The sequence below is a fragment of the Chelmon rostratus genome, chromosome 11 (assembly GCF_017976325.1).
Source record: "Chelmon rostratus isolate fCheRos1 chromosome 11, fCheRos1.pri, whole genome shotgun sequence".
Taxonomy (NCBI): Eukaryota; Metazoa; Chordata; class Actinopteri; order Chaetodontiformes; family Chaetodontidae; genus Chelmon; species Chelmon rostratus.
In genome coordinates, this window is record NC_055668.1 from 4,552,841 (window position 1) to 4,578,354 (window position 25,514).

At 42.4% G+C, this 25,514-nt stretch overlaps 2 protein-coding genes across 5 annotated transcripts in view; one reads left to right on the forward strand and one right to left on the reverse strand.

The window, feature by feature from the left end:
* Positions 1-1,499: 1,499 nt before the first annotated feature.
* On the reverse strand, positions 1,500-12,490 carry LOC121614356 (RING finger protein 122-like). 3 transcript variants are annotated; one of them, XM_041948179.1, is made up of 7 exons: positions 12,029-12,490; positions 6,889-7,045; positions 5,501-5,543; positions 5,343-5,384; positions 4,551-4,633; positions 3,615-3,749; positions 1,500-2,404 (listed from the first exon to the last, which is right to left on the reverse strand). In XM_041948179.1, the coding sequence occupies exons 2-6, from the start codon at positions 6,996-6,998 to the stop codon at positions 3,629-3,631; spliced, it is 399 nt and encodes a 132-aa protein (XP_041804113.1). In that variant the 5' UTR covers positions 6,999-7,045; positions 12,029-12,490; the 3' UTR covers positions 1,500-2,404; positions 3,615-3,628. The 3 variants fall into 3 exon arrangements, with proteins under 3 accessions (XP_041804113.1, XP_041804111.1, XP_041804112.1); XM_041948177.1 differs by lacking the exon at positions 12,029-12,490 and adding an exon at positions 11,499-12,019; XM_041948178.1 differs by lacking the exon at positions 12,029-12,490 and adding an exon at positions 11,499-12,019 and having other exon boundaries at positions 3,586-3,749.
* Positions 12,491-23,073: 10,583 nt separating this feature from the next.
* Positions 23,074-25,514, forward strand: part of xpo1b (exportin 1 (CRM1 homolog, yeast) b) — a 28,554-nt gene continuing 26,113 nt past the window's right edge. For both annotated transcript variants that reach the window (XM_041947764.1, XM_041947765.1), the window contains exons 1-2: positions 23,074-23,436; positions 25,057-25,188. In XM_041947764.1, the coding sequence (XP_041803698.1) occupies positions 25,063-25,188 (126 nt within the window). In that variant the 5' untranslated portion in view covers positions 23,074-23,436; positions 25,057-25,062. The remainder of the gene's footprint in view (positions 23,437-25,056; positions 25,189-25,514) is intronic.

Here is a 25,514-nt window from a genome sequence, read left to right on the forward strand (position 1 = left end):
AATGATTTACTGCTATAGACGTTCTCAGCACTTGGCTTTGTTAAACTTTGCTCGTGGAAATGAGGGGAGCCCCACTGAGAGAATTCACAATTAGTTTAAGTTAAGTGGTAAATAAAGCTCTGTAGCTGGGCGTCTTTTCTGGGATTACTGGGAATTTACAGGAAGGGGAAAATGGTCAATCTAATAAAGCTGCTTTTAGGAGTCATTGGTCTTGGACAAACTGATGTGACTTGATGCACAGCACTAGATATGTCTTAAGTTAGCATGTCTTGAGTTAATATAGATTTTCACATTTGGGATGTACTGTACGTGTGTGGCTTTACCAGTGGGTATCCATTTACCTGATAATATATCTGTTTTTTACTGGTGAGCTGCATGCTGGTCATTCTCAAATGCTACAGGTGGGCGTGTGTGTGTGTGTGTGAGAGAGACAGAGAGAGAGAGCGAGAGAGAGAAAGTTTAAGATGGTTAGGCCTCCTGAAAACGTCAAACAATGCTGCTTTTTCAAGATTAAGAAGTTGCTGATGAAATTGATGTTGAGTTGAGTCAGTATATTCTTAGGGAAGCCTGAGGGGGACTATTAAAAAGACAGGAATATACTGTATGTGAATCCTGTGAGGAATGATGAAGTTGTTCTAATTACAGTGAATAACTAATTACAAGCAAAACTGAGTTACTTGCAATCCACTGACCTTTGCCCAACAAGACAAAGAGTCTGCAGCCACACCCGCAGCTGAATCAGCCTGTGCTCGAGCACAGCAGTGCTTTGATGGCTAAATGCTAATGTCAGCATGCCAACATACTTATGTTTAGCTGGTATAATGCTTACTATGTTTACCACCTTAGTTTAACGTGTTTGCATGCTAACTTTTGCTAATTAGCATTAAACAAAGTGCGGTTGAGACTGATGAATGTCATTCGTTTTGCAAAGTTTTTGATTAATTATGTGTTGAATTATATATTTGACCTGATGATGGTGCTAGAGGAAATATTTAAATCACCAAAGCTATTGCAATTCATCCGTCAGGGGAAAAGGATGTCTGTCTCAAATGTCATGGCAATCCATCCTCAAGGTAATGAGACATTTCGCCAAAAGAAAAAAAAAATGTCATTATGTTAGCACCAGAAGAACATGTCAGGGTATCATCAGTAGTGGTCAGTAGGATTCATTCTCTGGACATCATGGATATCTGTACACAATGTAACAGCAATTCATCCAGTAGCTGCTGAGATAAATAAAATAAAACCAACACCTGACTTCCTGCAGGGGGCAGCATTCTGCCTCACAGCACACAGTATACAGCATCCGGCTGTAATTCCTTTGAAGGTGAACAACAACAACAACTGACTTTAGGATGAAGGTATGATGACTTTTTTCATCCACGTTAAACTGTATATCAGAGGTGGCACTTTATGAAACCCGTCAGTCACATACACACACACAGGTGGTAAGATCAACCAAAACCTCTTTAAACAAAGACAGGGCACCAACAGTACAATGGTATAACCTTTCCATATATTATAATGATAATATATAAATAAACAGTTTTAAGTGTCAACATGTAGCAAAACTAGAGGGGGGAAAAAAGCCTTGGATCCAAACGACCTTATCAAAACAGTGGTTATGTATTGTTTTTCTAAAGTCAGAAAATGTAAAAGCATTTACAATTTTACACAGTACTCATGGTATATTACAGGGTACATGCTCAGACAAGAAACCAGCTCAAACAGGCTCTCTTCCTATCAGTGCAGTGTGTCTATTTATATCACTACAGTACAGAGCACTTCTTCGACACTGGGAGCTACGATTTCACTGAAAAAGGGTTGGTCCACTTCAGTCCCACTGGCAACGATGACACACTATCGACAAATGACAGTCAAAGTGTTTTAGCATCACTGACACACAATACCTTTACTGAACAGTTCCCAAAGAATAACTTAAAAAAACATGTATATATGTGTTATTTTAGTGGTCGAGTCACTTCTGAGTTCAGTTGTAGCTGAACAGGATGTAGTTGTGACAGCATGTAGTTGGCTTGTCTGTCAGATCCCATGTGACTCAAATGTCTTGCCTTCACTCAGCTTGGCAACACACTGTAACTCCAGTCTGCTCATATTGAGTTAGAGCTGGCTGACTGGGAGACAGTGGAGGATTACAGCCAAAATACACACACACTCACGCACACCATTTCTGTTACTTATGTTCTGTTTTGTTAAAAGTTCCACAACTGCACATGTTTTATTACAGTCTCTGCCTTTGCCATCAAATTTGGGGCAGCAAAGAGCCAAAGGAGGTTCTGATATCTTCAAAGCTGGTGTCGGCTGGTTGACTCCTCTTCTTTCCATGCTCCAGGCTCTTAGGTTCATCATATTCATGTGGCGTTGCGTGTCATTTTTGGGCAAACTGAAAATGACCAGATTGGAGTTTGTCATTCAAACATTTCTCAGAGGCAGAGCTGCTTTGTGAACAGAACATAATCTCTTTTAGTTGAGTTACAGCACAAACGCTCCAACATGCTGTGAGACCAACACAACTGTCTGGATGGCACAACTAGCTGGTTGTAGTGACAGGTTTTTTTTAAATCTCCCCCAAAGTTCCTCCACAGCAGATAATCAAGTCATTAAATCAAATCAAACTTCAGCGAGTGAAGCTAACCACTGTTCTCCTGCAGGCTAAGGAATTCATTCAGCTGAAGCCCATTCAGAAAGGCCGGCAGTGGGATTCTTGCTACCAAAAATGTGGACGTAGCTTTTGTAATGTGATCCACAGGGTGGAGAAGGAGCTTTTTGAAGGCTGGCGCTTAGAATTTATGGCACACCGTCAGCCCGGCAGTGAAGTGGAGCCAGAACATTTAGGGCTGTGTGCACGCTCATTCACTGTTTCCTACATAACTTTACTTATAACAAGAAGTAAACAGTTTTTTTTATGAATCATCATCGCTGTGTGCCACGGCTGACAGGTGTAGTCTCTCATAATGACAATATATACAGTACATTCAGCAGAGATTAAACATCGCGTTGTGCTATTTTTAACAAAAAGTAATGATATAGATCATTCAATTGTGAGAATTGCTGAGGGCAGTGAACTCATTTAAAATCTTTGCAATTCAGTTCTTCTATATCTTCCTTTCCTCTGTTCTCCCTTAATATTAAAAAAAAAGCTCAGACTGTCAAATAAAACCTTCAGACCCTGCCAGTAGAGCAAACACAGCTCTCTTCATTAAACAGTTGTCACCAATATACACACAAGTGAAATTATCTAGCTGGAAACCAATATAACCCAGTCTGAGTTTGTTTCTTAGTGACCTTTAGAGGATATGCAGCATTAAGGCACTTGTACATGAGCTTAAGCATCTGACTATGTACTGAAAATTGGAGGATCTAGGCTTGACAGCCTTAATCTGCTATCATAACTATATAACCTCCCTCCATATAGTCAGGTACAGCAGGTTTTTGGCTCTGCACTCACACCTGACCTCATGTGATAATAGAAGGAGCTCTGCCTTAATAAATGTTTGCATTACTAAAACTACAATCAGTGGAGCAGTGAAACAGGATGCTCTATAACGACAGGTGCAGACTGACTGGAGAGTGTGAAGTACTGCTGGACATACAGTATGTTCCCCTCTCAGACCTCCAGGAGACTCTGTGGCCGCTCAGGTGCTTGTGGGGGGTCAGGCTGGAGGCGACAAATGGGCTTGTTGCACATGGGGCAGACACTGCGGATTTCTAACCATTTCAGCAGACACCTGGGGAAAGCAGAGAGATGAGACACAAATTACCTCATTTGGCCTTTCAAAGACAGTCACACAGGTGGGTCTAGGCCTTAACCTTAGCAATCAAGACGAGAAACGGAAATTGTGAAACAGGGCGGAACCGACAGACGTACAGGATATTTGTACAGTTCACAGGTCCTGGTGAAACAGGTAGAGAAAAGTCAGTCTGATAGACACAAACCGGTCCAAAAGCACAGTTGTCAACGTCACACCTATGCTACAGGGCAAAAACAGGGCTCAGTTACACAAAGTATGCTCATGTTCAAACATGCAAGGACATATGTTGTCAGGAATCAGCTCAACACTTTCTGCAGGGCTCCCTGAAAAAGCTACTCAGTATCGTTTTCTGAATTTTCCTGCCCCTCTGACTGCTTCAGCTGTTAACTTGAAGGCAGAGATCCATCACAGAGTGGAATTTATGAGTCATTCCCTTGAACTGGTTAGTCAACATTTTTTCCACATTAGGAAGTATTCACCAAAAGTTTAGGAAACTGAGGCCAAAATAATGTTTTGAGCTTCAAAAAGTGAAGCTTATGGAGCCGCTGACAATGGATTTGCAGACACACTGGCTGCTCCACAAGTGTCATCCCACAGAGTTTCAATGGAAGACTGTTTGCATCTTCAGCTGTATGATTGGCAATTCATTAAATCAATCAATCCAGTTTTTCACTTGACTGTTACTTTGAAATACAGTTATACATGTTCACAAACAAGGAGTCAAATGTCTGAACTCATGACAGTTTGACAGTTACCAAGCAAGGTTACTGAACTTACTTCTTGTGAAACGCATGGGAGCATGGGCACACTCCAAGCTCGTCCCTGGAGCGAAACTCCTCTAAACACACCGCACATGTTTGCTGAAATGGGGAAACGGCAGGTTATGAAATCAGTTCAAAACCGACATGCTTAACTATCTTCAGTTAATACAGTAGCTCCTGACACAACTCCTCAGTTCAGCCAGTTTAAAGCATTGACAGAGTCAGATGATAACACATCCATTCAGCAAAGACCACTGTGTAATTCTATGCTAAAATAGTCACCAATACAATTTCCATGACTGCACTGCAGTAATTTGATCACTGCTATAACTCCTTATTCGTACAAATGCTGCACAGTACGTAATAGCAGCCCTAACAATATTCTACTGTTATATTTGGTGTACAAGAAATAAACATGCCTTACTCTGTTTAACATCCAGGTAATGACAGAACATGTAATGTTTGGTTGTGTGGTTATCCTCTGCCATCAGTTACAGCAGTGAGTCAGACAATGATTACATGTGCAACAATTTTAAGCTATAATTGGGCAACTTTGCCAAACGTAATGGTGAAATACACTTCCCTGTTTTCCCAGCTAATTACAGACTTACTGTAGCTTGTTACAGTAGCCAATGTGTTGCTGAAAATGGTAGAAATCACTTCCTTTTTGCTTCATTTGAGTCACTAAACCACCACAGCACGTTTTCCACATTCATTTGATCCCATTATCCAGATAGCGCTGCTCGTCACACTTCCTTTAAACTGCTTTCTAACAGTGCTCCTCCCATTCACCCTGTATTCAACTTACACCAAGCAGGCTCAGCTTCTTCCCCGCTCCTTTCAAAACAACCTGTTGACAAGAACAGATTTGTGACAAAATGCATATATTCCACCAGAAAAAGAAAAGAAGATGTGTAGTCTGCATTACAATTTGACATCAAGCTGGATATAGTCTTAACATATTACCTCATTGTAACCGTACTGTTCTCTTGAACCTTGTCGCCTGAGTCTGTGAAGCACAAGAAAGAGATATCAGGCTGTGATTTTGAGTCCTAAAAATTCCATTATGTGCGAGGTGGCTCCACATCTGTCTTCCTCAGGACATGTCTTGTCATGCTGTATGAATCAGCTGAGATACTGCTTCAAGCAGTCCTGGAATTCACACAATGCCAGATTCAAGTAACAGCCTGTGCATCTGTGCTCACCACGAGCAGATCTATAACATCTTCCAACAACGTGTCCTATAAGAATTCTGACGTCCTGAAGCTGAGCATAAGTTGATGAACCATGAATAGATTCCCGTTTTTTTGGGCTCAGTGAAGTCAAGTAAAAAACTGTATTCATAATTCATAATAGTTTTCAAGTTTGAAACTTTCCTGGAATTCACTGATTTTACAGGTGTTCAAGACAACTTTGTTGGCACCCAAGTATGCTTGAAATAAACTTTTTCCAGTAAATACAATAAATCTACCAGTTTTATATAGTCCCACAGTCTCTCATAGATCTGTCAGATATCTGTCTGTTAGCCAAATATATGAACAAAGCATAACCTACACAGCAGCGGGAACACTTGGATCAGGTCTATCCAGAAATTCTGGAAGTCAACAGTAGTTCACTGACCAAATCCCAACCTGTCAGTAATAGCCTTAGGCAGTGCTCGCTTGCACCTTTGTGAACAGATAATGCTGTGGTGTGCTTCCATGAAATACAATGAGATGCCTCTGCATTGTCTGCAAAGTGGTTAAAGAAGATTTCTCAGAGAACGGACAATGCTGCCTGCTAATGCACAGAGTCAACCAATACGGTCTGTACATGTGAAACCGGCCCAGACTGCAACTTAGGTGGTTTCCACTAGGCTGGTAGTCTCATGTGACTGATACCAACTGTCCCGAGCCAAATGGTACCATATGATGCCCAACTGGCAAGTCCGGCTATGGATGAATATTCGCTCGCTGCTAGGGAATACGACCGTCGCCTTATTTTGTTCTGTCATGTTCTGTATAGGATATAAACTTGCCTTTGCACTATTTAGTGATTTACATGTTGGTTAATAAGCTATAGGCTTTATGGTAGTCTGAAGCAGTTAATCAGAAGTATTTCTATACCAATTTCTGTCAGGGTTGTTGAAAGAAAACTACACTAATGTGTAAGTAGATGAAGCAGGATGAGAAAAAGTGGACACAACAAAGAAGTTCTTCAGAAAATAACTGGATTGCACTGAAGGCTACAGGTTAACGATCTGTCTGATCATCCTGTCAGAAGTGGATGAATTAAACTGAATGATGTATAGTTGTCTGACACTTGTGTGAATCCTGTACAGGAGCTCTAACTCAGCTTTGTCTGTTGTCCTTTACCTGAACAGGTAGCAGCAGAAGATGAGGCTGAGCATGAGGATGAAGAGGCCGATGCCCAGGATGATGATGTAGACGTTGAGCGGCAGGTGGAAGAGCTCTTCAGATGTCATCTTGCAGTAGGAGTCTACGTTCTGCAATCCAAGGTCACACAGACACCCTGAGAGGACGACATGCAGGCCGTATTAATACAGCTAAAGCAACATGGTTTGGCTACCAGGAAGAAAGAAGTGTGGATGTATTGGGCTACACCAGTACCAGAACAGTTTCACAGCAATCACAGATGATTTTTAGCATACAAAAGCACAATATTTCCTCAAATTTGTGTTCTTGTCAGAGTGAAAAGCCTCTGAAACAGTATTTAGACAAAGACGTTCTGAACCGTCCATTGCATATGCAATTATAACATGCCACTACAAGTATTCCAATAATGTATATTAATGCATATTTGTGTGGAGGCCCATTAAAATCAAATTTAAACTTCTTACAGAGGGTGAAGTATTAAGAATTTCAACAATAAATACAAATGGTAATCAAACCCCATCATATTAACATCTGATATTTTCATGAAAGGTTGGTATTGGCCTGTATGTGAGTCTAAACCTGCTGTGTTCTGACTCGACTTTGTCTTCACACAAAGAACAAGGCACTCTGGACAGGAGCTCCCTGTCGGTCCTGGTGCAAATACACATTCTTCTGTCATCTTTTGCAGTGACAAAAGAATGTGTATGCAGTCGGAAACGATATGAAAATGTCATTTTCTAACTATGCATTGCCACAGTAAACAAAGCTACAGTCAGTTAGTCCACATGTCAGGAATGTAGCCGACATCATGTGGCATTTAGAAACACAGCAGAAATGACAAAGACAAATGGGATGACTCGCCACACAAAGTGCAGTAAGACGCGAGTGAATCCATTTGAAAGCATTAACACAGCATTAATATTTTTACTAGTGTGGGTGAGCTTCCATGTTTCTTTATGAATGATCTGATGATTGGACTCTTTCTCTTCCCGTCTTGGGTTACTGAAACAAACCCGAAAGCCCACTGCTTTGTGGTGACCAGCTTGCATACCAAAGAGCTGGTCGACCACTACTTTGACAGTTTATTTTAGCCTTTCAGCTGAATTTCTAAGGTTAGACTAATGCAACGGCTCAAATGACTGTGTGTAATGTGACAAACCCACAGATTTCTGTCACACAATTCTGGAGTTCCCCTCGGATCTGGACAATATTTTAGCATCTTTACGCCCATTGTTGGGTTTACAGTGGCAGCTTCACTGTTTTGGTTCAGTCTGACAACTCTCCTCAACCTTGTTTTCAGCCACAGCAGGCGGCGGTTTTCATTTAAAAAGCTCTGACAAACCCACAGTACAATACCTGCCCAGCAACAAATGGCATACAGATACAGCTGGCAAGTAGCTAGTGAACATAAAGGAGCATTTAGAGGCAGATACATTTCTCAGGAGTTGGCCGAGAACAAAAGAACTAGAACATTGATTTGGTGCTAGCACTAATTGCTCTTATGCTTATGTTGCACATGTCTGCTGGATGTATAAATAAGCAAGTGTTTGGTAACACATTGGCCATTACACCTTTATAAGGTGATAATGTCACAACTTGCTGTGCTGAACCCTGAGTAGTCAAAAAAACAACTAATGCATTTAAGTTGCATTGTGGCTCTGTGAATAAAGTAGCTCTGATGGCTGTGATTAAGATACAAGGAATGATATAATCAACTGCCCCCAGATGGGTAGTGGTGCACTATGCATGAACATGTGTGTATCTTCTTCTTACAATAAACTAGGGATGCCCAAAGATGGGCCCATGGACCAAAGTCTGCCCATATATATATATACACACACACACACACATGCTGTTTTATTTTTGGTTATTTAATATAATCTGAGCATGGCAGAGTGACACTTTGTGCAGGAAGTCAGTCAGTTAAGGGATCCTAGAATCATTTTTCACCTTAACAACACAACACAGACTTTTGGCCCGTGGCGACAATTAAGTTTCAGTTTGGTCACTCCGAGGGAAAAGGTTTGGACATCCTGCAATACAGGTTTTCATACTCAGTGGAGCATAGGTCGCCCATAATGGCCCGTCACTCTTAGCGGATTCATTGTGGATATTTTCTATGATCTTTGTGTCCACTTGGCTGGATATCAGCCCACTCAGCTCCATCACAGTGTGCTTCCATGCTCCACACAGGTCTCCATGACAAACTGGTGTGGATGTGGGGTAGGAGTTTATGAGGCATATGTGTGTGTACGTATCTGTGCATCTTCCAAGACCACTGCATCAGTGAAGACCTGTTTGAAATCACAATGTAATACTGCCTACACTGTTCGGTTTCTTGAGCTGCACAAAGTATTTGGATGTTTGGACTGCAGTTGGGCACTGTATCATCAATGTCTTCTCAATCACAGTACAGTAGCACTGAACAGGCTTTTAGCTATTTGTTTAAAAGGGACACATCAAAGCATGGGGATGGAAGGATGGACAACAGCGCCTGCCAATGAATGTAATGTGATGTCAAATCTTTATGCCACAAGTCCAAAATAATTAGGATCAAACTAAGTCAAGATAGAGAAGGGCAGAGCCTATTCAGGGAGAATTTAGATTTTTGTTTTTACTGGTGATTACTATCCTCGTGTTGCCCAGTGGCCATACCAAGAGAGAAATCTTACATGCATGTACTAAGTTCATAGATCCCACGGCCCAAGCACCTCTTCAACGCTGCAAAGCACTTTCATGTGAACTTTTACAACCATCCTTACGTCACAAAGGAATGTGTTCCACTTGCGTCTTGGCCTGAGAGTAGTTACTCACTGGAGTTTGGGCTCGGGGAGAGAGAAGTGATTTCAGCCGGAGGGGCTTGAACATGGCACTTTTCATTCTACACGACACACTAAGCCTTAAACCGTAGCAGTTAACTATTTGTTAAGGTCAAGTGCCAGAACTTACAGTATACTGTGCGGTGACCTTCTGGTTCAAAAGTCATTCTTTAATGGACAGGGGTCACAGCAGGAAGGTAATGTCTTCAGTTGTGCAGTGGGGGCTTTTAGCTAAGGTTCGACAGCAGGTCTGGGTGCAGGAGCAGGCAGCTGTAATCTTAGCACGATGTTAGTAAATCATTGATAGTGGAACGCTAAAAGGTAGGCCACTGTGCAAATGCATGCAGACTGGACCGGATTGTGCCTGAGCACTGTTAAAGAAGAATAGTAGCTCTGGTTTTATGTGCTTTGGTTGGAAAATGATAGAACCTGATTTCTTAAAAAATTCCTTTAGAGGTCTTGACAGCGGCACACATTATAAACACATTGTGATTATAGTTCTTACTCGTTGAGTCATAAGCACATGTAAAATTTTCATATTAGGAGTTAAACGTTTTAGTAATTTCAGCGGTAAAGTTTCTTTTGTAGAAAATAGTAGTTACCAGGATGTAACTCCAGTTGTATGAGTAAGCATGTCAGCTTGAGGGGTTTGCCCATAAAGCCTCTGGCAAACATGCAGCTATCAGGAGCCATGGTCGAGTAAACATAAAAATGAGAGCCCAGGAAGGGACGAGTGTCAGACATCGGCTCCCTTTCTTTATCTCACCTGAGATAGGTGAGGGGGAGACAGAAGCAAGCCCATCCCTCCATGGGGTGCCTCTAACCAATGTATGCCATGCATTTGAAACAACCAGTGTATCGGTGTGGCAGTGTGGAGACACGTAGGTTACTGGTGTGATAAGGCATGTGGGTAGGGGTGATAGAATCTGAGGGAGATTCCGAACATTCGACAATGTCTCCCCCTCATTCACCACACCTGAGTTTGGGAGAGAAGACACAACCCCATTCCAGATAGGCAAGGGTAAGCCCCTGTAAAACTGAAAACAGCCTGTGCTTCAGTGTAGGACGTTAATTCGCCACTCATGTTCTTTTTCACAAACCCAGCATGTATACCACTTGGTCCCGATGGCAAAAATCTGGCTCAGGAGAGGACACTAGGCTGCGGGTGCCTGAACATAGCCTGGATTACAACACAAGGCCTCTGTGAATATCAACCAATGTCGATTGACCACGCTCTGGCAAGCCAGCAAGGGAAGTTGCTTAGCACCATCTTAGCAAATGCTCACAAGTTATGATGTAGCTACAGCTGGTCAGCTAGTGTTAGCTGGTAACACAGCCTGAGCGATACTAACAGTTAGTAAGCACTAACAGTTAGCAGAAATGTGCACTATGCTATCGAAGAGGCAGCGGTAACAGAGGAAGTCCTCACAGACATGCTGGTCATCTTCCTCATGGTACCGGCACCAAGGTAAGTTAGCCATCTCGCTGCCACCGCTGGCCAATCCCCATAAATGCATCACAAATTTCTGTGCACTGGTGCTCCACTGCATTCAGCGGGTGCCCTTTTTTATTTTTTTTTCCCACCCCCTCTCCTCAGGCAGCCTGAATCCGCCACTGGGGATGGCAAAACACGTATAAAATGTAACTGGTTTGTGCGGTGCTGCTCTGTTTAATTAAGTGATGTGTAAATCTCCACTTAGTAAACACTTACATTATTACTGGGCCAAGTTTGAACTTGAAAAATGGTGCAACTGGCTCCAGGAGACTTACCGTTACACCACAGGACAGGATGCATTAAACGTGTGGCTGTTCGGTTGATAAATCCAGAAACTTTTGGGTTCGTGACCTGTCCAACATAACAAAGTCTGGTTTCCACACAAGAAGGAGCTTTGACCCCTACATCCAATACTTTTCAGGTTGGCACTAGTTTACCCTGATAGTTGACAGAGCTGATGTGCAGTGTGTACCCCCTGCGGTCAGAGGTGAGCAGACCTGAGGAGAGACTCCCAGTTCCTCAGGAAGGCATCAGCTTCATTTGAACACTGAGACCTCAATCTACAGGGATGATTTACTCCCAAAAACGTGACACAAACATCCACCCAAGCTGAGATTCAGACTCCCAAGCAACTGTAAGTGTATCAGAGACAGAAATATAAGTATTCCTGCGTAATCTTGACTGACAGAAGAAGAAAACAGTCTTGGAGATGACCCTGTGAGCCTTGTGGATTAAAAAGACACCAATGTAACTGACAGTAAGAGGAAATACACTCCAAATCCCATCCAACACTCTTGTTATGTACCTCTGGCCGAGCGCAGTCCCTGCTTTTTTGTTTTGTCTCGCCGTCAAAACATTGTCACGAGTCTCTCCCTGCCGTCCTCCTCTTCTTCGCTCCTCTCACTTCCTTTCTTCTCTCTCCCCTGTCCTCTCCTTTCAGATCTCCACGTTGCTTTCCTTCTCTCTAGCTGTGAAAACCTGCCGTGGCCAATTACTGAGAGACAAAGGGAAGGACATGGATGGGTTTCCCGGCAGCACGGCCAGCCAGGCAGGCAGCGAGGCAGCCTCAGTGTTCCTGTGGAGAGCAGCGACTCATCTCATCCGCTGCCTTCCTGCTCTGAACAAAGAGCACAGGGGGGGTGTACAACACAGGAAGACAGTGTTACTTCAGATCCAGCCTCCCCTCTCTGCTCCTGTGTTTTCTCCTCACATTCACTCTCCTCCTCTGTGCTTCCTCGTCTCTCCTCTCCACTTCTCGTCCACAGCCCTCAATTTGTAAACAGATCTCTGCTCATGTGATTCGCTGTCTGCATCACAGCTCTGCTTTCACCGCCCACTTCTTCCTCCTTCCTCCCTCCCTCCCCTCCCCGCCCCCCCTCGCCGCCTGCCTGCCCGCCCTGCCTTTACCTCTCGGCCCTCTGGGTTTTTCCTTCCACCCCCCCCCCCACCCTCCTTTGCAGCTGCATGCTATTATTGAAGTAGCTGCAGAGCAGATGGCAGACAGGCAGATGTAGAGTCAGACGTGGGGAGAGGCTGTGATATGAGAGTTAGAAGGCAGTTTGATTGATTACATGCTATTTGTTAAACTTGATACCAACTCCCATTTTACATACTCTCTCCCAGATCATTGAAAATAAATGTGTTTGTCTGCACTGTAATCACCACTGGAGCGCATTATAAACTTGAATGATAGGGCCGTAAAGGCAACACCTGCATTACACCTTAACTTGAGGCCCCGTCTTCTACAGTTAAAATCAAGTTTAAAGGCCTTTATTATTTCTGTTCATGTTGTGTTTACAAAGTGAATTTTAATAAATAAATCTGTGCTTAATACATACACAATGCAAAGTGTTGGGGAAGGAAAAATAGGGGTGTCAATAGGGGCCCACTGCACATTGTTGCCCTGGGAAACCAACACTGAGTCAGTCCGTCTCTGATTTTCACCAACATACAGTGTAACTATCTGACTGTCATCTTTTACACTGTAATTGAAGTTAATGAGGGTGCTTTCTCCCACCTTTTCTGTGCTTTGACCTGATGGTAATGTATTAAAAGGTAACAGCCAACTATCCAGTTAAGCTTAGTAAGGTTTGTTTTAGGGTGAAAGTATACTGTATGTATTGGCTCCTTTACTGATTTTGATTCAATGATTTGATGGGACATGACAGCTGTTCTAGTTTTTCCCCTAACATCTACACTGATCGTAGTGCTTTAACTGACAAGCCTGTGTAACCAGTGATTTTGGAGCTTGACTGATACTCTGGACTAAATGTAAGGATACCTCTGCTGCTTTGACTTTTACCCAAGTTTTAGCCAGCATGTGCAATATTAAATCGATGTATTGTCCTTTTAATTTGATGAATAAACAACATTCACTATCAGATAAAAGTCCTTATTCAGAAGATGAATCAATGACAATGACAGTTGACAAAAGAAAGATATATATAAAGAGGGGGTTGTGGGCAGAGAGTAAAACAAGACAGGTAAAGGAGAGGAACATGATACAGACATTCAGGTACTTAGCACAGCTACGGTTGATGCATTATGAAATGAACAATCCATCAGTCTGATGAGATGTGAGAAATGCATAGAAATAACACAAAACCTGATGTTTCGAGCTTGTTTCCTCGAGCCTGTTCCATTCGTTCTCAGCTCTTTACTGAGCTACAACACAGTTCTCGTGGAACAGAGCCTCACATTTCTGCTGCGCTTGTTATTTGCTGCTACTTTACTTGAAATGCTCTCACCTGACCAAATGAACCGAGCCAAAGGAGTAAACACTCGGGAGTTCAACTAACACACACACATTTGGTGCAAACGTGCCCGAGGCTATGGCTAGAAAAGAAAAGAAAAAAAAAGTGAGGATGAATACAACCAGTGGGTTTTCTGCTCCCAGAGCTGCAGTGACATATTTGTAGAACTACAACTACAACCTGCTAAATGATTTCAGTTATCGGCGAGCAAATACTTTCAGTTTGAAGTAGAGAGCAAATATTTTCTCTAAGGAAAAATGTGTGTGCTCACAACGACAGACAAAACGAAGCCGTTTTAGATGGTTACACAGATAATAAAAGCATGTAAAGGAGCTCTAAGAGTTCTTATGCTGAGCGAGTCCAGCAAAACTGATTCCCTGTTCTGATAACCGGTGATATAACCACATGACATGTAATGAAAATGGAAGTAGAACAGAAAACATATCACTTGGTTCATTTAAGAGAAAAATAAGCAGATAAAGTTGGAAGAATTAGATACACAATGAGTAGACACATGATCTGTAGGCAAACTAGCTGTGAAATGAAAGTGTTTTTCTGATATTTACTGGTAAATAACAATTGCAGTTGTTTTCATCTGAGGAGAATTAATTTCCCTTCACCTGGAAGTTAGTGAGTTTGAGTAGTAGTTATAAGTCGAAAGGCAAAAACACAGAATAAAGTCAAAGATGAAGATCCAACTACTTGTCTGTATGGCTACAAAGCTATATAATACGTCCAAGTGTCTTAGATACAGCATGTATCCGTCTGAGTAACCAAAGAGCCATCTAGTGGCTGATGTGCAGAAGTGCAGCATATGCTTGACTGAAGTAGCATTTGTTTACCAAAAGTCCTTCATACTGAGCCAGAAAACAGAAATGTATAACTCCAGGCACAAAATTTGATGTGCGTTGCAAAAAGTAAGACTGTGCATCCAGAAGTAGGGAATTTAAAAGCTATGTGTACTACACGGGCAGGGCTCAATATTTGAGACTCCACTGAGACTTGGATGTTATAGAATGTTGCATACAACATCTTTTTTTCCTCCTCCTGCAGGGATGTCACTTCTAAAGAACAGTGACAAGGATCTGTCTCTCTGTATAATCAAACCATCCAGAGATCAGTGGTCTCCAGAGCCAAGAGCAAAAGCTGTTCGGTCTGTGTGTCTTTTACGCAAGGTGTGAGGATGTGAAGGAGGAGCAGAGCTGTCCCCGACAGACGATTCTTTGCCTGCTAGAATACTTTACTTGCAGCCGCCTCACCTTGGCCACAAGTTCCTGTTTAACAAGAATCTAGGGGCCGTGGCCCCCAGGTTCCTGTCTGACAAGAACCCACAGTGTCTGGGGCAGCGGGTGAAGAGGAACAAAGTCAGCCAGCACACCTTCTACTGTCTGGCACTGCTAACACACACAGCTACAGCGATGGAAATGCTCAAAATGGTTATCACCAAGAACAAAAACCTGTATAAAATGTTCAGCACTTTGGTTTGATGGTTGCAACCTGTGAAGTCTTTCATGCTACTTGGAATTCTCATATGATTGAATACAGCACAAGTTTCTCCCCTTCATTATACAGCAACTACACAAAATTCTCCAAATCCTTTAACAGCTTTCCAGCTTCTGAGCAAGTTGCTCACTTCAATCATTTTGTGAGCTCTGCAACAAAGTGTCCACGTTCGTCAGCGATACGGGTATTTATTCGTATCACACTATGCTGCTTAGAACACATTTTGATGAGGCTGCTCTCACGCTGTAGCAGAATCAGAGATCCTGTAAAACACAGAGGATTTAGACCAAACCCTGCTGCTGTCGATGGATGGCCCCTCCTCCTTAGTTTACAAAGGAGACACAGCGGCCTTTGGAGCCGGTGTAGAGGTTCTTTAACAAATCCACGACCCGGGTGTCAGGAAGCTTCACTAGGGCTCTGTTCCTCACGATAATGTCAAATTGCATATTGGAATCTGCAGCAGCTAACAGCGTCCAAAACCTTCAGTACATCTCATCACTGTGAGGTGAATCTGTCAGACTGTTAAAAATGCATACATGAGTAGAGTGAAGTGATCACAGGTATTCAGCTGTCACTCTGCTCCTCGGGTTTATTCCCATTTTCAAAGCTGCTCTGCTATAGATCACACTGCTGGTGTGACTGTGACTGGAAACAATGTCATGTCTCACTTCAGTTTAAGAGTTACTGCACCTTCACAATAGTCATGCTGGGCGGGAGGAGGCTGAGCACCTGGTGCCTTTGGCTGACATGTTTGGGCCATTTGTAAATGCGAAGACAGAGACGGTGACAAATGAAAACCAGCTTTACTTCCGTTTGACCTTCACATGAAACACAACAAACCTGGCCATTCAAATCCCTGCATACATGATTCTATCAGTATCCAGGTTACTGACTGTCTGCGTGCAGCTGTGTCTTCATTTCTCACCATCTCAGCCACTACATCCTGCATCAGCAACGAATATTCAGAAGCCTCAGAAGGTATTTACATGCCACAGTATTCTAGTTTCTAACAGACTTCTTTCACTAGCATGTCCAGGTTTCTCAAAAGCAACCTGTCAGCATGCACAGCAGCCAGTATGTTAGTGTGTAAGCGCACTCACTGCGCTCTCACATGGATACTGCTAACGTGCTTGTGTAGAGTGCAGTTTTTGGTTGAAAACATGGTCAAACACCTATCAAAGTGAGGTGGAATATTATATTAGTGAAACATCATCCAATGAGGTATAACCAAATATAGCTTCATGCTTTACGCTTTCAAAAATAGATGTCAACCACTGCCACAAGGAGGAGACATGGTCAAACTTCATTTTGTGGCGTTTCAAGCGATCGTAGAAACACATGGAAATCACCTTTTACATCCTGTGGACTTTTTTTTAGAATATCCTGTGGCTGCAGAAACAAGAAAGAACAGTGACAACGTGCTGGTGACTGAGGCTTTTTCCCATGTGGGTAATCATGTGATGACGGCGCTGAAAGGTTACTCTCATCCTTCACTGTTAGCGCAAGTAAGTCACTGACAAATGTGTCTTATGCTTTATTTCAAGCTAAAAACCTTTTTAACTGGATCTTGAAAGTCTTAGGTGTAATTCTTAGAAGGGCATCAGGGCACTGGTTGGTTTCAGGGTCTATGGGATTATAAAGAAGCAGTGGTGGCAAAAGGGGCCCAATGACATTTTTTTTTTTTTTTGCCTTGGAGGGGCCTAAGGCAAAAAAACAAACAAACAAACAAACAAACAAAAAACAGGTTCATCCAGCTACGATAAAGTGCACAGATGGAGTCAGGCTCATAATTTACATCCTTTGATCATGTAAACTATTGGTTCACACTGACTTGCAAAAACCAAATGCTGGCTATAAGACTTGTTGAAGGTGTTTGAGGTTTATTTAATTGAATGCATTATTGTATGAGACACACTGATTGACCTCGGACGACGGGTCATCTTTATCCTCACTTGATTTTTAAATCCACAACGTGTTAATTGTGACCACGGCTTCACTTGAAGAATATGCAACGGACTGTGACATAAGACAGATTCAGCTTTTTGCTGGAAGCTCACAGGTCACTTGAAATGGAGCCAGTGGGGTCAAACGAATCTTTACCAGCTCAGTTTTGTGTTTCTTAGTAGAAAATGTCACCCAGAGTGAATTTTGCGATATCTCTATCACTTCACAAAAAACAAGTACACACTTTGAATGCAGTCCTCGGACAGACTGTTTTTCCCTCATGATGAGTTTGTCACCATCATGTAAATACCAAATGTACTGAATCTGAATTCTGAAGGCTGTTCAGTGCTTCCCATGATTGTGTTTGTTATTCTTGTTCATTCACAATAACAGAGAGGACAGATCCAGACGTTGTCAAAATTACACTTGTAACTAGACACTTTTCTGATTAGATCTAGGAAACAGCAGTGAAACTGGGATTCTCTATTGAAATTTAAAAAAAAAAATCTTACTGTGTTTTTTACTGTGCTCACTGAATCACAGTGGATTGGGAACACGCCTGTAAGCTGTCCAGTCACTGCTGCTCTGCACCACCCCAACGATTCAAACCAGCTGTCTATTAAGGTAGAGGACAGTCATCACTTAGTGATACTGTCCTGGTGGACAGTGCTGGGAGTGCACTTACTGCACAGAGCAATTAACTTAAAGTAAGAAAAGTTTCAGAGGACAATCCTGCTGGTGTGTGCGAGTACTGCAAGAGATGCAGAACTAGTGACAACAAATAGTTTGACAATATTCCCTTTCCCACGGATGTTTTCACATGTCACAGTAGGAAAAACACAGGCAGAAATAATCAAATTAAAGAAGGCTGAATTCCATTTAGCTGCTAGTGTTAATGTTATTGGTAGCACCTGTGCTTCTCCGACTGCAACAAGTCAAAGCCATCAGTTATATCCAAGTATGTAGACTTGATGTTTGTTCTAAAACCCAAACAAGCGGAAACATACATCGCTAGATTGAAGCTTCAGAGTTCATCTACATAGTCCATGAAAATACTCCAGTAAAGATAAGACACGGTGCTCCACCCGGCATCACTGTCCTCACTGCACAGGAGCACACACTGGCTGGAGTGTCAGATTCACATTGGGATTGTACCTTTGAGTGAACCATGCTGTGGCATGCAATGAGAATCAACAAGAATTAAAGTCAGTCAAAACAGGAATCTTTAATGTTACTTTTAAAACACATCATTGTTGGAGGAGGATGGTTTATAGATACATTTTGGAAAAAAAAATTCTGGCTACGTTCTTCAATGTGGACGAGATTCAGCAACATATTGTTTGATCAGCGTTTCGTTCAGACAGAAGGCCTAAAAGTCTGAGCCAAAGTCTTGCTTTGACTAATTCTGCCTGTAGAAATATACAGTAACTGCCTGAGAAATTTAACTTGCTTAATAATAAGTCACTAAGGTTAATATCTCAGCCCGAAGAAACTTCAGAAACTCCAGATGAGGAGAAGAGGTCACAGTGATCGCGGTACTTTTCGTGATCGTCACGGTTGAATTTTAGCCCCTGGAGAGTTTTAAGGATTGTCTAAAAATGTGGGTGATAGGGTGAAAATGACATTGCAAGTTATCTTTTTAGTTGTTACAATATCAAAAAAACATGTAGCTGGTTTAAGATGAAAAATAATATGATAAACAAGTTAAGAATGCGTTTTGAACAGAGACATCGCCACATGAGTTCAGAGAAGGGGAAAAGCGAGAGCAGGAAATGTTGTAAGGCAAAAGTTAGAGCTTCTCAGAATTGCTATACAGGACATTATGCAGAATTACATTTTGAAATGACGGTCCATTCCCACAAGGGTGTCTGGCTGCACACCTATTTAAGATAATTAAAGCTTCTGATTGGTGAAAGGTTCAACTTTGGATTGGACAAATCCACCCAAAAATGTGCAGAACCTGGCAACCCGTAGCCCCTTTGTGTGTGTAGACCCATACACATGTTGTTATGGGTCTACACAAATGTTATTCATTTGGCAGATGCTTTTGTCCAGTGAGGGAAAAGTAAAGCCACAAAGGTCAAGGAGAGGCCTTTGAGAAGAAGTGCCTCAACAGTCAGCTTCATGTTCCCCCTGGCGTGCCTCAGGTGTGCACTTCCTTAAACTGACGAGAGAGAGAGAGAGAGAGAGAGAGAGAGAGAGAGAGAGAGAGAGAGAAAACCATTTTTGAAGATAGAGATACGAGTGACCAACTGATTTTAATGCACATGTTCTTCACATGGGGGCGGTCATCATTAGCATTAGCAATAGTTAAATAGTAGCATCGGTGCTGGCCACTACCTGGAGCATCTTTGGGTCAGTTGAATGTAGCGGTGCTATTTGGATTGTGTAGGAGCAGTGTGAACTGGCACTAGGGGGGGTGACTCTGGGACGCCGGAGTTCACTGCCTAACCTCCTGGAGGTGTAGTGGAACTAAGTAGGCGAAACACTGTTGAAGGGAGGTTTCCACCTGATGACCCCCAGAGACGTGTTAGGAATCACTGCTCTTTGGCAGGTATAGAGGCAGATTAGAGCTCCAAGGTTCTTCACTGAGAATGAATCCTCTTTTTGAGCACAAGTATCTTGTGTTTAAATTAACAGACTGATGAATCCACTAAGCACTGAAAATATGAATGAATGTGGTAAAAACCTGCAGAGACTATGGATGAAGCTCAGCAATACGGGGGAATAAACCATCAAAGACAAATACTGACTACAGATTGATTCAGTATTTATGCATATTTTAGAGTTATCCTGTCTTCCTTGAAGCAGTTGAGTTATCATAGTTCATTTGACCAGTGTTTGTTTTTTCATTCATTTGAATACAAATACATTATAGGTTGAATTTCACTTGTGTTTCTTTTATGAAAAACACTCATCTATTACACTACAAATAATGTCTGCCTTGATTCCACTGCGGGTGGTTTATAACTGAGTTTACATCCGTTTTAATGTATGGTCTTGTTTTAGTGTGTCAGTCAGTCCGTCACTTCCCCAGCAGAGGGCGCTCCAGGATCACATGTCAGGGGCCGTCATTTTAAACACTTGAGCTGCAGAAGATGGCGCTGTTCTTTGTTTATATAATGTCCTGACTGAAGCATGGACTGGACTGACAGGCTCAGCAAAAGGCAGTTGAGTATTCTTGTCTTATGTTCACATGTTATTTACTTTATTCACCAACTCTCACTAGGTATAAGCACATCAGATGATTGCACAGTTAGTCCAGAGGATCTAAAATATGACATGTTGACTTTATCTTGCCAAACCGGTCTCATTGTGTGATACCTCTGAAACTGGGCACCAGTTTCCATTTCTCCTTTTACTGCTGAAAGCTTGTATGCCAAGGCAGAACATTCAGGCACAGGACCAATGGCAGTGTGAGGCAGCACAACAAACTACAAGTTTTTTTAGTTGACTGCCACATGGAGGTCAGCCCCCTAGTGTGGTGCAATGATAAAATATGTAAATGGGCTACCATGCCCTAACCAGACAGAACAAGATTTAACCAGCCTATGCCTGGCGGAGGTTGCTTACCTCCAAACTTCACACATGTGTAACAATAAATTCCAGCACTGCACTAACAGCTCAGGTCTGTTGACAGCAAGGCCCTGAAGGCATTGGACTCAGTGAAGAAAATCACTGTTTGAAATGATCCAGATTTCCACAGTACATCTATTGTGAATTAAATCAGACTGATGTAAACTTTATAAACTAAGGCCTATTTTGTGAACTATCTAACTGTGAGCATGCAGTACATATAAATGATAAACCACAACAGCTAAAGCTGCAAACAGTCACAGGGCAGAGTGTCATATAGACCTGTGTGAATATGTCTTATCCCACATGGTGCACTGTGTGTCTTAAACAGAACTTCAGATATTTTTTCCAGGACATTTATGTTCCTAAAAATTTGGCTGAACTGTTTGTGTGCAGAAGCGTGCGTTTTCTTTCCTTCCAATGGTGGAGGATTCTAGGAATGTGACAGCATGGAGGGCAAACCAAATGGCATTCACGAATCAACACATAGATAATAGGCTTTGAAATCTTGTTTGTTAATAACAAAGGCTCGGATGTAGGCCAACTGTCTGGGGTATGAGACTGATCCAAGGACACTGACACAGTGCACAGACACAATGTGCACATTTGACGTGGAAAAATGTATGCATATTGATCATTTTTTCAATAAAACAAGATTTAAGATTACTTTCTTGTGAGGTTTAATGACACTCTGCACTTCTGTGTGTCTAATTCCTACAGTGCAATCTGAAATCCACTTGCCATATAATGTTTATTGCATGCATTGTGGGTTTAAGAGGATATGCTATGAACTGAATAATTATAATGCACTAGCTGTAATGACTAATGTGCAACTTTAAAACAGCATGTCTAAGGTAACACCTATGGGATGAATATCATTTTCAGTTGCTATATATGACTTGACATTCGTCCCAAAAATGCCAGATTTGTTGCAATTACTCATTTTCATCAACTGATTTAGCAAAAACATGAAATAAATACATTTGCTTTCCAATCCAAATCCAAAAGAACAGAAAACAGTAATGAGGCGACTTAGTACAAACTGAATTTCAGCGCCAGGCTACTTCAAATAACAGAAATGATGCGTACATGTCTCTATGGGTCGCCGAGACATAAAAGAAATGAGTGGCAGACAGTGTTGCTGGGTAAAGATTCAAACGCCCTTCGAAAAATCCTCCCTGAATGACTTTACTGGGCTGTGTACTGTCTCCGCTACACACCAAATCCAGTATTTTTCCATCAAGTAGCGCGCTGGACCACGTGACCACAAAGGAGAAAAAAAAACGCTGTCATGTTTGCATCCTCAATTGACAGCGGTGCACGCTGTATATGGCTCCCAATTAGCAAAATATAGACCATGCTACTACATTTTGTGTCTCTGCAGCTGCTGACACTGTACGATTATAAAGTCCGCCGATCACTTTGTCACTGTTGGCCATTCGGGAAAGATTCTCCTCCAGGTCGTTTTTCTAACCCCGTGCGTTCATGATCATGTAACCACTCCCACTCGTGGCTGGTGGAAAATTACCAGCTTACAAGCAACAGGCAAATGAATGGTAGTTGCGGTTTATCACATCATTCAAGACGAAAGTGTACCTGCGCGAGATGGCCACTCTACCTTCTGGATATATTGCGTTTAAAAGTAGTTGAACGTTCACAGAGCGTCTAAGTGGATAAAATCACTGGATGGCATTAGTTTTACGCATCATACTGTACGCGCGTGCAGTGACGCTATGTAGCATTTACATTCATGACGGTCATTTATAACTTTATCCTCTGTGAGCGGCAATAAATAGCGGTCGCTTACTTTCGCTATTTCGCTATTCTGATAAGCAGAGTCATGTACAAGTCCATTCTGCATGGGAGTCTGCCCTCTTTTTCTCTCCGGGCGGAGTAGTCGCGTGGGCGCTTGAGCGAATTGAAATAAACTGACAGTTCAATCACTCAATAGGACCCCAACTAGGAAGTCTACGACAAACCCGCAGCCAATCGCAACGCGGTGTGGGCGTAACCCCAGTCCAAACTTTACGCGGCGCCATCGGCTGAAAACTAAACCGAGATGGAATCTCCCAGTCTGAACCGGTTTCAACCGGTTGCGAGTTAGTTGCTTGAGAGAGGAGAGGAGGCGCAGGCATACAACCTCTACACCGCCCCGTTGGAAAATTATCAGAGTAACGAATTAATTAGTGAATCAAGGTTTACTTTGTTTCGTAAAATGTATCGGAGTGACATATTGCTGGGTTTGCCGTGATAGTAGTTTTGGAATCCACATCAGTGGTTCTTACCAGCCAGACATCACTCACTGCTGGAGCTGGAGATAGTCAACGCTGCAGAAATAGGAAATCTTTCCTAATCAACAGTGATACTGAAGTACTCACTATATCTTGTAGCTTCTTTGGCAAACGCCACTCTTTTCAGTCAGAGCCTCGGACTTTAGGTAGGTAACTGGGGTGAAGTGCAAACCTGCCATGTTGTGATTAACGTTTCTCGGCTTTACCTGTGCAAGGAATAAAATGCATTTTGTTGTGGGTATTAAGTTGTGTTGTGTTATAGCTTATGTAGCCTGTCACAGTGCTCCTGAAAAGACACGCTAATTCAGAATGTAATAGCATCAGTGGTATAACCAAATAGCCTTCGAGTGTCCGCTAGCCCGCATTTGCCACTTTGCAAGATTAGCTAACGTCATAGAAAGTGCTTTAACTTAACCTAACTGGATTCCTAACTAACCGAGGCTGCATCCTTTAACGCTACGTGCGACACTGCAGATGAACAAGTAACCAAACGCTGTATGATTAAATCCGTGCCTCTCCCACTACAGCAGCATCATTCGCGTGCGTGATGTGAGCGGATGTCAAGTTGATGTTGCTAGGTACTTAGCGGTAGACAATGTTAACTTTATGTCGGTGTCATGCCACGTTAAAGGGTCTGAAATTGTCACTAATGGGGCGAACTGCTGCCAGTCTTTCTCGAGTGTCGCTGCAACACACAGCGCCAACTTCCCCAAACAGCGCTGTTAAATGATAGTGAGTAAAATTCATGTATGGGCGCCCTCCGTCACTGGTATCCGTGGTGGGAGTGGTTGTAGTCAGCATCGAAGGACCACATGCGAACAGTTTGTGCGACACACTGCTAACTACTAGCTAAAAATGTAGCGGAAAGGCTAGCCAATGTTAGCATTCTGTATGAAGTCATGTTACGTTAGCTCGCTATTTACACAGCCACGTTACCAGTAGTGGAAGTAACCGTCAGCACAGTTGTAAACTGCATTCATTATTCTTTTTTTTTTTAAGCCACGGCTACCTGCTAACGTTGCTTGAGTTGCCGTCGGTGTTTGGAGAAGTGAGCTCCGTCACTTGCAGATGTAAACAACGTGACGTCGCCTTGTATATCCGGCACGTGGCTCGCTTAACCTTCTTAATATGGTCGTAGAAACAAGTGCTTGATTAGTAGATCAGAGTAGGCAATATGGACGGACTGAGCACTCTGTTTCCTGCTTAGCTCGTTTGAATCTATTGTTTGTTTAAACCAGTGGAGAAATGTTATTGACTGTGGTTTTATGACTGGTGCATTTAGCTATATTCAAGTCAATTTTAACCTATATTTAGGGGTAGTGTGGTGCAGGTCTGGTGAAAGCCCTCCTGTTACCAATGAAATTAAGATTACCTGAAGTGTTGGGGCATTTTCACAGTAACAGCCGCAGAGTGTGATAACTGAGTGAATTTGTCTTTGTTTCGTGAGTCTCCTACTTGCAATCCTGACTTTTGGGGGAGATCAGAGCACTATGTGGAAATTTTGCAGCCAAATTGGTCTTTTCCAGACTTAGTGCAACAGAAGAACTGACAAAGCTTTCCTTTCCTTTGTATACTTTTTGAATAGTGACAAGCTTGTGACACCATGAGCTTAACATCTTAAAATGACAGTTCAGTGGTGGGTCTAGGGGATTTTTGTTTAGTGGTCAGCTGTTTGGAATTGTTTCTAAACACACAGTTCCCATGACTTTGCCCGTTGAATGTGTTATGTGCACTCATGACCCCTCCCTCTGCTGCTCTTGTTGCAGATCTCTATGCCAGCAATTATGACAATGTTAGCGGACCATGCAGCACAGCAGCTGCTGGACTTCAACCAGAAACTGGATATCAATCTGCTGGATAATGTGGTGAACTGTCTATATCATGGGGTGGGACCGCAGGTACGTTTCGAAGCATATAAAAATGCCTTATAGGCCCTCTGACTCAAAGTCTATTGTGTGTGTTTGTGTCTAATGTATGATTTTTGCCTGGAATGAAAGGAAACATATTTCATTTTAACCAACATTTTTGACAAGCCGTGTTGTTCAATGCCACAGGTCCTCTTTATCGCACACCTGACCTAAAACACACTGCATCTTCCTTTCATGTTCTACCTGTAAAAAGCATCTGTCTAGGAGTGACATTTACATGATAGACAAGTCTAGAGAGTTATTGTTAATTTTTGTAAAATTAATTTGCAAGTCTCTTAATGGTGCCCCTGTGTTAA

Coding starts and splice junctions, on each gene's coding strand:
- LOC121614356 (XM_041948177.1), bottom strand. CDS start 11,523: ATGCATCCTGTCCTGTGGTGTAACG. Junction 5,385..5,500: donor AACAGTACGGTTACAATGAG/GTAATATGTTAA, acceptor TCTTGTCAACAG/GTTGTTTTGAAAGGAGCGGG. Junction 3,750..4,550: donor TCCCATGCGTTTCACAAGAA/GTAAGTTCAGTA, acceptor TGCTTTCCCCAG/GTGTCTGCTGAAATGGTTAG.